The sequence below is a fragment of the Pongo pygmaeus genome, chromosome 10, assembly GCF_028885625.2.
Source record: "Pongo pygmaeus isolate AG05252 chromosome 10, NHGRI_mPonPyg2-v2.0_pri, whole genome shotgun sequence".
Lineage (NCBI taxonomy): Eukaryota > Metazoa > Chordata > Mammalia > Primates > Hominidae > Pongo > Pongo pygmaeus.
Genome location: NC_072383.2, coordinates 121,107,547 through 121,120,387, shown reverse-complemented (window position 1 = coordinate 121,120,387; position 12,841 = coordinate 121,107,547). Strand labels below are relative to the sequence as shown.

Genomic DNA, 12,841 nt, shown 5'->3' with positions numbered 1-12,841 from the left:
GCAAAGATGCATTTTTAAACTTGCTGTGTCTCTAAGGCATTTCTTGTGACTGTCTGCTTGAATTCACCAGGGTAGTGATTATAGATTTTTTTTGTTTTAAATATAAGGACCGGGGCTCACTATGTTGCCCCAGCTGGTCTCAAACTCCTGGCCTCAAGCGATCCTCCTGCCTCCACCTCCCAAATTGCTGGTATTATAGGAGTGGCCTACCATGCCTAACGTGATTTTTTTTTCTTTTAAAGGCTGTGTGTTACTTAGTTTCTTACGTGTTTTGTTTGGGTTTTATTCCACAGGAAGGTTGAGGACCTTCAGTTCCGGGTTGAAGAAGAATCAATTACCAAAGGTGATCTTGAGGTAAAACCCCTCCAGCTCTCTTAAGGCTTTTATGGGTATCAGTATTCAGAACATGGGCGAAATAATGTGCTAATTGAAATGAGCAGCCAGAACAGCCAGCTGAGGAAGTGGCAGGGGAAACTCTGGCCTCTCTGGCCACGTTGGGTTCTGGGGGTGGCTTTGTGGTGACGGTGCCAGTCCTTGAGCCTGTGATTGTGTGTCCTACTTCCTGTGCAGAGTGGAACTTGCACTACTTCTTTCTCATGCTTCAAAATTCAAAACCATGAATTGGATTTCATCAAGTCATAAATCTGGCAGTGTTCGTCTGATGATTAGAAAAGGCATTTTAAATTTTGTCATAGTAGTCCATAACAGGCCGGGCACGGTAGCTCACGCCTGTAATCCCAGCACTTTGGGAGGCCGAGGTGGGTGGATCACCTGGGGTCAGGAGTTCGAAACCAGCCTGGCTAACATGGTGAGACCCCGTCTCTACTAAAAATACAAAATTAGCCGGGCGTGGTGGCGGGTGCCTGTAATCCCAGCTACTTGGGAGGCTGAGGCAGGAGAATCGCTTGAACCCGGGAGGTGGAGGTTGCAGTGAGCCGAGATCGTGCCACTGCACTCCAGCTTAGGGGATGGGTCGAGACTTTGTCTCAAAAAAAAAAAAAAAGTCCGTAACAAAGTTTTTTGCTTTATCTCAGCTTTGCTTTCCAGTTGAGCAGGATAAATCCTTTTATAACCCTATAAAAGGAATATGTTATAATTGTTGATTTTTTAAAAAAGGTAATTAGCAGAGCAAAAACTAAGAACACTTTATATTTCAACTTCTTTTACTTTCATGGCATTTGTAGAATTCATGGATTTTCCTTTAGTGTCAGGTTTCTCATCCCTTTTTAACAATTTATTCATATTAGTTTTTAAATTAGACACAAGAATTAAATGGTTTTGATGGTTTCAAGCCATTGCTAGATATATGACAAATGTAAATCATTCAGTTTTTCAAATTTTCCAGATTTGTAGTTCTTTAATCTACGATATTTTAGTAAAAATTGCACTTAACTGTGCATTTCCCAAATATGCAGTTTTGCTACAATTTTAGAGTCTGCTGGCTGCCCACACCATGCTTAAATTTGAGGGGCCCTTCCAAACAGCAACTCTGATTTCTTTGGAAATAAATGTATCTTTACAGTTAACGAAGAGCAAGGGGGGCATTTTCTGGGTTCTAGTTTTATGGGGCCCAGAATTTAATGGTTCATTAACAATTTAATAGATATCTTCTTCACTCATTTCATATACAGCCACATTCCTTTAGTCAGTTTTTGTGTTGTTCTCATCCATTTAAAAACACCCCAAAGTCTCATTAGAAGTTTCATGTCATCATCTAATTCATGTGAAATATAGCCTATGGTGTCTTCGGGAGGGTCCAGTTAAAATAATTTACATCAGCACTAGGCTTGTATAGTCTGTCTGATAAACTTACTTGAAATTAATCAAAGTTATCTTGAAACCCTAACACATATTGAAGCTTTATTGGAATCTCTTTTTTGTTGTTGTTTAATTTTTTTTATTTTTTTACTGATAGCAAAAGAGCCAGATTTCTGAAGATCCTGAGAATGTAAGAGGGCACTTAACTGTGTGGATATTTCCCTTGTTAACAAAGATTGATCACAGATTAAAATGCTTATTGATATACTCAAACACTAACTGCATAATCTGACCTTGGGACATTGACCTGAATGTTTCTGTGCATGTGGCTTTCAAAGCAATTACATTTATATCCTGAAGAAATTGTATGTAATGACTAAGCTCCACACATCCATGTGTTTAATGAATAGTCCAACGTTTGCTTTATAAAGAATTTTGCCAGAAAGGGGGGAAAAAAGTTTTTTGTCTGGAGACCTGGCCTTCTTCACCTAATTCATAATGTCTTCTAATTTTAGTGGAATTATTCCAGAAGAGATGATATCTGACTGGAGCATAAAGCATTCTAGATGTGGAGTTGTGGGAATTCTGGGGAAGTTTCCAAGTTGTCTAATTTTGCTTCCCATGAGAGGAAAGGGGATTGTGAGGCTGGCTGCTGTCCCAGAGCTGACTGGCTGCCTTTTCAGTGTGCCCCCGCCACTGGCCAGTGCCTGCCAGTGCAGCTGATGAGACATTCAAACTTCTGTTTGTTTCTGCAGTATTTTCCTTAGTTGCAAAACTAGAGGCAACCGTTTGTCAGTGAAGACATAGCATGCTTTAAATTGTTATTACCGAAGTGAGAGTTTTCTAGCTGTAGCATTACTAGGTATGCGGGTGTTTTATTTTTCTTCCTCCAAGTTCAAACACCCAATACAAGTCCTTGCTATGTGGTCTCCAGAGCCCTGCTTCCTGGTGTACCCTGCCAGCTGTGCTGCTGGTTGTAAAGAACCTGAAAACGTTTTGCTTTGATTTACTGCCACATAAGAAGGAAATTAAAGAATGACATTACTTCCTACCACCTCCTGGCAGCTGAAATAGACAACTCAAGACTAAACTTTTGGCCAGGCACTGTGGCTCACACCTGTAATCCCAGCACTTTGGGAGGTTGAGGTGGGCAGAACACCTAAGGTTAGGAGTTTGAGACCAGCCTGGCCAACATGGTGAAACCCTGTCTCTACTAAAAATACAAAAATTAGCCAAATATGGTGGTGCACACCTGTAATCCCAGCTACTAGGGAGGCTGAGGCAGGAGAATCGCTTGAACCCAGGAGGCAGAGGTTGCAGTGACAGGAGATCATGCCACTGCACTCCAGCCTGGACAACAAGAGCAAAACTCCATCTCAAAAAAAACACAAAAAAACAAAAAAACACAAGACTGAATTTTTTAAAAGGTCTTCGTTCTGAAGGGTTCCTTTTTGTGAAGCTACTTCAGTGATCTGGGTCTCTTCTCTCCTTCCGAAACAGGCTCCCGCTGCCCCCGGTGTCAGTCTGCATGGGATTTCCCCCGCCTTTCCTGTGCGCTTCTCGCAAAGCCTTTGCTTTCCTTCTCAATCCCCTGTCCCAGGACTTTCCTCTTGGGATACTCTGTGTCCTTATTCTAAGAAAGGAATGATTTTACAAGAAGGGTTGTCCTGTTCAGTGTCACATTTTTACTGTGTGCTGTGGCATGGAAGTAGATCACTAGTTCCCTTGCTGCTGACTGATCACCTAAGGTCAGGAGTTTGAGACCAGCCTGGCCAACATGGTAAAACCCAGTCTCTACTAAAATACAAAAGTTAGCCAGGTGTGGTGGCGCACACCTGTAATCCCAGCTACTACGGAGGCTGAGGCACTGTAGAGTCCCAGATAGTGTGTCTATAGACCCATCAGGAGGCGCTGGCTACACTTCTCTGGAAGATCTCGGAATGAGGAGGTCACATTAAATGTATATTTGCTTTTTATCTGGAAATAGTGACCTTTTACCCAGAGGACACTTAACTGTGTCAAGAGAAGAAAGGTTCTATTGCCTTTTCTTTTTCCTACTACCATAATTTTGGATTTCAGCTCCTCAGGCTGTGACCCCAATTATGTAGATAAGGATTAGATTCTATTCTTATAAAAGCAGGGAAATTGAACAGTGTCCATCCAAGGCACATACAGACCAAGGGGATTATCCAGACAGTTAGGGCTTGAATTGTATTTCATTACTTTTGTGGAGTATACAGAGCTGAAGCAGGTGATGAATTAAAAAAAATTTTTTTGTTCACCTTTTAAATATCTCATAATGGTTTGTCGATACCTGGTTTACAAGCAAAGTGACCTCTTGAATGCATTGAGGTCCCCAAGTCCCACTGGAATGAGTGAAGACGTTTGTAACCTTCACTTTTACATTCCCCCCCTACTGAAGCTCTGCACTTTGTGTCACTTTGTTTAGAGTCTGTTTGTCATTTTTTCATTGCCCGTAATTGTCCAGACTGATAGGTCAATTAGTACCACAAAATATTTAAATTACTGCAAGTAACTGACAGCTGCTGAGAGCAGCCCTGCAGGTGTGGGCCTTGTCAGTCACTGATTCTGATAACTGATAACCTCTTGTGTAAGAGAGGTGGGGGTGGGAAGAGGTACATTTGGACCTAGATTATTTCAAATTGATTAAGATTCTGCTGCACTTAAACCTGTTAGAGATTGTCCTCTGGGTTCCCCATCAGGCTACATCCAAGTGCGTGATGGTGGGGAGAGCGGAGTATCTGAGATCACAGGTTTTGAATCACCTTAGGAACCCACCAGCTCTTTTTGCGAGAGCTCAAATTCATGCCTTTGTGTTGAGTCGCCTTTTTACGTCTGAGCTAATAAAAACAACTTCATCTTAAGGTAAAAATAATAAACCCCTTACCAGTTTGAGGTAAAATTTCCTCCTCTCTTGAGCCTCTCAATTGGCCTGCTTCAGAGATGGAGACTATAGAGGATAATTATTACTAAATTTTCTCTTTGTAATTCTGAGTCCTTTTTTCCCTCCCTGGAGCCCAGTAGCCTTTGGGACATCCACTGCTGGAAGGAAACTAGAGCTTCCATGGCCTCTTCCTCATCACATGTAGGGATGTTGCTAAGACTCTAACTCAGACCCTTCTCACCCATTTCTGCAGAGGCTGCTAGCATAATTTCTTAGCTCTAGTTTCCAGATTCCTTCTATTGAGGTTTTTATTTGACCCTTATTTACGTCAAGTTACATGCTAAGGTGCAAGAATCTGCTCTAAGGACTTATTGAACAGTTCAAGATTTATGATACCTTTACCATGTTTAGGTGATAGTGACGGTCATTCTGAGGGTCAATATACCTTGTAAAGTTATCCAGTCAGTTACATACACATTAATGTCAAGTAGCCTTTGTGGGGCGGAGGGATAATGATAGTTTAGAGGGAGGGATATTAACTATTCTAATTGGTGCTGATAAACTTCACTTATCAATATTACTTATATTTGGCTGCATGCCTCTGACACTTCATCTGGCCTCATGTGTTATTCCATTTTTTCTTTCTGAACAGACTAGCCCATGCCCCCTGCCCACTACCATCCTTTATCCCTGGTATTCATCCTCACTGCCCACCTCATCTCACCTCCACCTCTTCCCTTCTCCATTCCCCTTTGGTTCACCCTTTGGCAGAAGGTACTGGTGGCTCAGCCTGCATGCCGCTCTCTCTCCTCTCGTGCTGGCATGTCATGGTGGCACTGTTGTGTTCTCTTCCTCTTCCTTTTTACTAACAGACGCAGACCAAACTGGAGCATGCCCGCATTAAGGAGCTTGAACAGAGCCTGCTCTTTGAAAAGACCAAAGCTGACAAACTCCAGAGGGAGTTAGAAGACACTAGGGTAATGGTTTTCACTATTTAATGAAGCAGACCCATGCATGTGAATGGTGGACACCTCAGGTGACATGCTTTATAGTTGGCCTGAGCCTTGACCCAGTGGTTCAACCTGAGTTTGGTCTTGGTACCATTCAGGTGTTCGTGAGCTGAGACTGATGAGTAGGAACGGGTGTTTTATATCTCGTCTTTTGTCAAAAGTAAAGACTCATTCCTTTGGTAACCCAACCAAATCAGGATCAGAAACTTTACAACTGAATAAATGAATGGATATAACTGTATTTGAAGTTATTTATATTAATACCATGAAATATATTTCTCCAGTTGGCCACAACAGTCAATTGTCCTCTTGTTCTCAAATATCTAGTTACTAGGCTTTCTAAATAATTTTTTGTTATTGTTGTTTTACTTTAGCTCTCTTCCTGCCTTCTTCCCTGGCCTCTTGGAGAAGGAAATGGAAACATGGGCTCTGTTTCATGAAAGTTAAAGACTTTCACCCCAGTTACCTTTTTATCTTGGAAGGCTGATCTCTGCATCTCCCTCCTTCCTGTCACTCGGGGCATTGAAACCTCAGTGGACGCTGGGTGCAGTGGCTCTTGCTTCTAATCCCAGCACTTTGGGAGGCTGAGGCAGGCAGATTACTTGAGGTCAGGAGTTTGAGACCAGCCTGGCCAATATGGTGAAACCCTGTCTTTACTGAAAATACAAAAATTAGCTGGGCCTGGTGGTGCATGCCTGTAATCTCAAGTACATGGGAGGCTGAGGCAGGAGGATTGCTTGAATCCAGGAAATGGAGGTTGCAGTGAGCTGAGATCGTGCCACTGCACCCCAGCCTGGGTGACAGAGTGAGACTCCGTCTGGAAAAAACAAAACAAAAAAACCCTCAGTGGTGAGGAGGGAAATGCATGTTGGGAACAGAATGGCTTCTTCCTGCCCTGAGCTCATTGTGCTTGGCCCTTGGAGCCAGGACATTAGTGAGGTTTTAGTTTATTTATATATTAAAGCACCTATATAGTGCATACTTCATGCCAGACACTATTCTAAGTGCTTTACAGGTATTCAGTCTCAACACAACCCTAGGAGGTAGGGAATATTAGTGTCCCCATTTTACAGACAAGAACACTGAGGCACAGAGAAGTTAAGTAACTTGCCTAAGATAGAACAGCAAATGGTAATAGTGGAGGCAGGATTTGCATCTAGGACATTTGACCCCAGAGCCTGTGCATTTAAGCACCACAGGATGGAGTCTGTCTATTATAGAAGTTGTTTTGTGCATAAAGATTAAGAAATGGCCAGGCGCAGTGGCTCATGCCTGTAATCCCAGCACTTTGGGAGGCCGAGGTGGGTGGATCACCTGAGGTCGGGAGTTTGAAACTAGCCTGACCAACATGGAGAAACCCCATCTCTACTAAAAATACAAAAATAAGCCGGGCGTGGTGACACATGCCTGTAATCCCAGCTACTAGGGAGGCTGAAGCAGGAGAATTGCTTGAACCTGGGAGGCAGGGGTTGCGGTGAGCCGAGATCACGCCATTGCACTCCAGCCTGGGCAACAAGAGCGAAACTCCGTCTCAAAAAAAAAAAAAAGTCACTTACATGTAAGATATGTATTCACATACCCTTTTAAATCGTGAATTTGTCTGTCAGTGACTGCCCAGATTCTTAACTTTAGAATTCCAAAAATTACTCTGTCTCTAATCAAATTTGCTATCCTGATTTTTAAAAAAATTTCTAGTGTTTGTAGAAATTTCTCTTGTTGAGAATTAATTGACTGATCTAAAAATCTAGACAATTTTTCTTTTCTAAATCATATGTTTTTATTTTTTAAGAAGAAGGAACTATCGGCCTCTGAACTAAAGATTTCTCCTGTGTATTTGGTAAGAAAACAAAAAAAAAGTGGGCCAGGCATGGTGTCTCATGCCTGTAATCCCAGCACTTTGGGAGGCCAAGGCAGGAGGATCACCTGAGTCCAAGAATTCAAGACCAGCCTGGGCAAGATGGTGACGCTCTGCTTCTACAAAAAATAAAAAAAAAATTAGCTGGGTGTGGTGGCTACATGGGAGGCTGAGGTGGGAGGATCTCTTGAGCCCAGGAGGTCGAGGCTGCAGTGAGCCATGTTCATGTCTCTGCACTCCAGCCTGGGCAACAGAGCAAGACCCTGTTTCAAAAAAAAAAAAAAAAGTGGCAATTTGGTGCTGTTTCCTCATTAACTGAGAGCCACATAATTGATCTGAGAAATACAATGGACTAATGAGATTGAGTTCCTTTAGTGTGATGGCTTTTGAAGTAATATATTTTTTTAAAATGTGTAAACTCCTCTCCCATATCTTAGTTTTGTCAGCAAACAATTTTGATGTTTTTTTTTCCTGCTCTAGATAAGGCATTCAGTTACACCATGGTTTATCCAAGTATTTCAGTGTAAAGCTTGTATCTTTCCATAACGAAGTATGTCTTCTGTTGATCCTCACTCTTGGGTTCCCAAGTGTTAAAATAACCAGCTACCCATGTAAGTTTCATATCACCTATGTTACTTTTTAGGAAGTGCTTTAGAATTCTTTCTAGCCAATAAATCCAGTTTCCAAACAGTATCCTTGGTGCTGCAGAGATGTTAGCAAGAATAAGAAATAATTTCTGACTTAATTCATGGTCTCAAACTAGTGGGAGAAGCAGACATACATCGTTTTGAATGAGGGCAGATTTTGGGAAATGAAAAATAAATTGCTGTATTTATAGGGAAATGCCATGGAAAGTAAAATCACATTGTTATTTATTATTTTTACTTATTTTTTACTTGGCATTTTTCTCTACTTGACTGTTTTGTTGTAACTAAGAACCATTGCCCTATTGGGTTTAATGTATTTATGCTACAGACCTTGCAGCAATGGGGTTTATTAGTGTTTTGTGTTTTTTTTCTTTTATTTAGCAAATTCTGCCAGATCCTGATGGGTTTATTAATGTTTTGTATGTTATTTTGACGTAACAAACTCTTGGACTCTTCTTTCCCCAGAAAATCATGTGTAAATGAATTAACATCTTTAACCTGATGAGACTATAACCATGAAGCACAGCAATTATAGTCAGCTCTGAAATATTTAATTTTATTTACTTTGATTATGCAGTTTTGGAGACTCAGTGCTCTCTTTTCCTCTTCTCTTATGGGCATTTTAATCTTTATTGGTGTCACAGCCTGTAGGGTGGACAGAGGAAATGAAAGAAAACATATCTGTTATTTTCTGCCTCAAAGAAAGGCAGTGTGGGAGAGGAGTCTTAAATTCAGGGGAATATTTAACATTTTTTTGTAGAGATGGGGTTCTCACTGTGTTGCCCAGGCTGATCTTGAACTCCTGGCCACAAGTGATCCTCTTGCCTTGGCCTCCCAAAGTGCTAGGTATATAGGCATGTACCACCTCACCCAGACAATTAGAGGAGTTTTGATCCGTGAAATATGGGACTCACTGCTGTTTTAAAATTATTTTGTTCCCTTTCATTTCCCAGATTAGTCCAAGAATTTTTATGGTGGAAGCTATTTTCCACATATCCTATGTACTAAATGGACTGCATAGCAGGTAGCAGATGGAAATAATTTTCTAGCAATGAAAGGGCACAGGTTAAGAAGGTGTTTTTCTAGCCCTGGGGTATTTATTTAAAGGAAGAAGATTCTTGGGTACTATCCCAGAGCTCAAATAGAATCGAAGTACATGGGAATAGGTAGAAACTTGGAGGTTAGATGTACATTCCAGGTGATTCATGTGCATACTAATGTCTGAGAACCACTGGGTTAGGGGGTTAGGGGAAGAAGACGTTTACATCAAAATGCTGATAGAATTTTCAAATCTAAAAAGGGGATTTTGTGTAAGAGTCTTGTGTATTATTGCAGGTAAGTAATCATTCTTACTTTGCGTTTTAATAAAATGATCAGTAGGCTGGGCGTGGTGGCTCACGCCTGTAATCCCAGCACTTTGGGAGGCCAAGGTGGGTGGGTCACTGGAGGTCAGGAGTTCAAGACCAGCCTGACCAACATAGTGAAACCCCATCTCTACTAAAAATACAGAATTAGCCAGGCGTGGTGGCACGTGCCTGTAATCCCAGCTACTTGGAAGGCTGAGGCAGGAGAATCGCTTGAACTTGGGAGGTGGAGGTTGCAGTGAGCTGGGATTGTGCCATTGCACTCTAGCCTGGGCAACAAAAGCAAAACTCCATCTCAAAAAAAAAAAAAAAAAGTTTAGTAAATTAATTCTTCATTCTTCAATTGAGGCTTTCATTCTGCAGGTGATGTGTTATTCATTGAAACATTTGATAGGTAATTTTAGACCTTTTATGCAAGTGCTATCCAATAGAAGTATAATGCAAGCCACACATGTACAATTTATAATTTTCTGGTATCCACATTACTTTTTTGTAAGTCACAAGTTAAATTAGTTTTAATAATATATTTTATGTAAACTGATATATCCAAAATATTATTTAATCAAAATAAAATTATTAAGATATTTTAAACATTTTAAAATATAATTCCTTTTTTTTTTTTTAGAGACAGAGTCGTGCTCTGTCTCCCAGGCAGGAGTACAATGGCACAATCACTGCTCACTGTAGCCTCAACTGCCTGGACTCAAGCAATCCTCCCGTCTTAGCCTCCCAAGTAGCTGTTACCACAGGCGACACCACCATGCCTGACTAATTTTTTATTTTTTGCAGAGATGAGGTCTTGCTATGTTGCCGAGACTGATCTTGAACTCCTGGCCTCAAGTGATCCTTCTGCCTCGGCCTCCCAAAGTGGTGGGATTACAGGCGTGAGCCACTGCACTTGGCCCACAAGACATTTTGTGTTCCTTTTCTTCTAAGTCTTCAAAATCTGATGTGTATTTTACACTTATACCACACCTCACTTCAGATGAGCCATGTCTCAAGTGCTCAGTAGCCACGTGTGGCCAACAGCTACTGTTCTGGATGGCACAGTTCTGTAAGATCACCTCCATGAAATGGATAAGCATTTATGCAGCCTGGATGAAGTGGGGTAGAACAAACTGGCAAAATAAGGAAATGTTTTCTTTCAGGAGGCAGTTATATCTGCGAACTTTGAAAGTTACTGTTTCTGTTAACTTGTCAGTTAATGGATATTATCTGATTTAAACTTCTTTAGAATTGGAGCTACTAAAGTTGGACTTAAACCATTATCACAGTTAGAAATATATATTAACCTATAAACATTCACAATAGTTTGCTGCTTGAGATAGGTTAGTTATTAAATATCTTCAGTGTTAAAGAAAATCATCAGGCCGGGCACAGTGGCTCACGCCTGTAATCCCAGCACTCTGGGAGGCTGGGGTGGGTGGATCACCTGAGGTCAGGAGTTCGAGACGAGCCTAACCAACATGGTGAAACCCCATCTCTACTAAAAATGCAAAAATTATCTGGGTGTGGTGGTGCACGCCTGTAATCCTAGCTACTCAGGAGGCTGAGGCAGGAGAATCGTCTGAACCCAGGAGGCGGAGGTTGCAGTGAGCTGAGATCGCACCATTGTACTCCAGCCTGGGCAAGAAGAGCGAAACTCCATCTCAAAAAAAGAAAAAGAAAATAGTCAGTGACTTGTTATTTAAATGATCTCTTTTTCTTTGGACTGCTGTTAATAGGTGGCTACAGTTTCAGAAAAGTCACGTATAATGGAACTGGAGAAAGACCTAGCTTTGAGAGTACAGGAAGTAGCTGAGCTCCGAAGAAGGCTAGAGTCCAATAAGCCTGCTGGGGATGTGGACATGTCACTTTCCCTTTTGCAAGAGATAAGCTCTTTGCAAGAAAAGTTAGAAGTCACCCGTACTGACCACCAGAAAGAAATAACTTCTCTGAAGGAGCATTTTGGAGCCCGGGAAGAAACTCATCAGAAGGAGATAAAGGCTCTGTATACCGCCACGGAAAAGCTTTCCAAAGAGAACGAGTCATTGAAAAGCAAGCTGGAGCATGCCAACAAAGAGAACTCAGATGTGATAGCTCTATGGAAGTCCAAGCTGGAGACTGCCATCGCGTCCCACCAGCAGGCGATGGAAGAACTGAAGGTATCTTTCAGCAAAGGGCTTGGGACAGAGACGGCAGAATTTGCTGAGCTAAAAACACAAATAGAGAAAATGAGACTAGATTACCAACACGAAATAGAAAATTTGCAGAATCAACAAGACTCTGAACGGTCTGCTCATGCTAAAGAGATGGAAGCCTTGAGGGCTAAACTGATGAAAGTTATTAAAGAAAAGGAAAACAGTCTGGAAGCCATCAAGTCGAAACTGGACAAAGCAGAAGACCAGCATCTCGTAGAAATGGAAGACACGTTAAACAAATTACAGGAAGCTGAAATAAAGGTAAAGGAGCTAGAGGTACTGCAAGCCAAATGCAATGAACAAAGCAAGGTTATTGATAATTTTACATCACAGCTCAAGGCTACTGAAGAAAAGCTCTTGGATCTTGATGCACTTCAGAAAGCCAGTTCCGAAGGTAAATCGGAAATGGAGAAACTTAGACAGCAGCTTGAGGCAGCTGAGAAACAGATTAAACATTTAGAGATTGAAAAGAAAGCTGAAAGTAGCAAGGTTTGTATTGACATCCTCCATCCTTTTCTTTTCCATTTGTTATTCTTGTTTTGCATTATGTTACTTTTGAGTTGAGATCATTCATCTTCCAAATTGCTGATTTAATTAAGTTGCTTGATGTCCCCAGTTGAGTATAGTGTATTATGTTCTGAGTATCTCAAGTATGGTTTCATCTGAGGAGATTAGAGAAAATAATGGCTCAACCGTGTGAATTTATTTTGGCTGCCTATCATCTGGGTACCTGATCTATTTATCTCTGGGCTATGCTGTGACTTCTAATTTAGGCTTAGCTCCAGTCTATAATCTGTTTAAAATAAAGAATGCCCTAACACTGTAGTGTTAAGATAAATGAATGAATGAACAGAAACTTAAAAGATCGGCCAGGCGAGGTGGCTCACGCCTGTAATCCCAGCACTTTGGGAGGCTGAGGCAGGTGATCACCTGAGGTCAGGAGTTCGAGATCAGCCTGGCCAACATGGCGAAACCCCATCTCTAATAAAAATACAAAATTAGCCTGGCATGGTGGCGGACACCTGTAATCCCAGTTACCCAGGAGGCTGAGGCAGGAGAATCGCTTGAACAACCCGGGAGGCGGAGGTTGCAGTGACCCAAGATTATGCCACTGCACTCCAG

The 12,841-nt window shown here is 41.6% G+C and overlaps 1 protein-coding gene across 17 annotated transcripts in view; it reads left to right on the top strand.

Moving 5' to 3' along the window:
- The window catches only part of CLIP1 (CAP-Gly domain containing linker protein 1), a 149,217-nt gene that overhangs the window by 67,787 nt on the left and 68,589 nt on the right, over nt 1-12,841 (top strand). For 5 of the 17 annotated variants that reach the window (XM_063647136.1, XM_054441814.2, XM_054441825.2 and 2 more), the window contains exons 8-11: nt 294-354; nt 1,916-1,948; nt 5,536-5,640; nt 11,264-12,208. In XM_063647136.1, coding sequence (XP_063503206.1) covers nt 294-354; nt 1,916-1,948; nt 5,536-5,640; nt 11,264-12,208 — 1,144 coding nt within the window. The remainder of the gene's footprint in view (nt 1-293; nt 355-1,915; nt 1,949-5,535; nt 5,641-11,263; nt 12,209-12,841) is intronic. The other 12 variants (XM_063647138.1, XM_054441827.2, XM_054441817.2 and 9 more) reach the window with 4 other exon arrangements.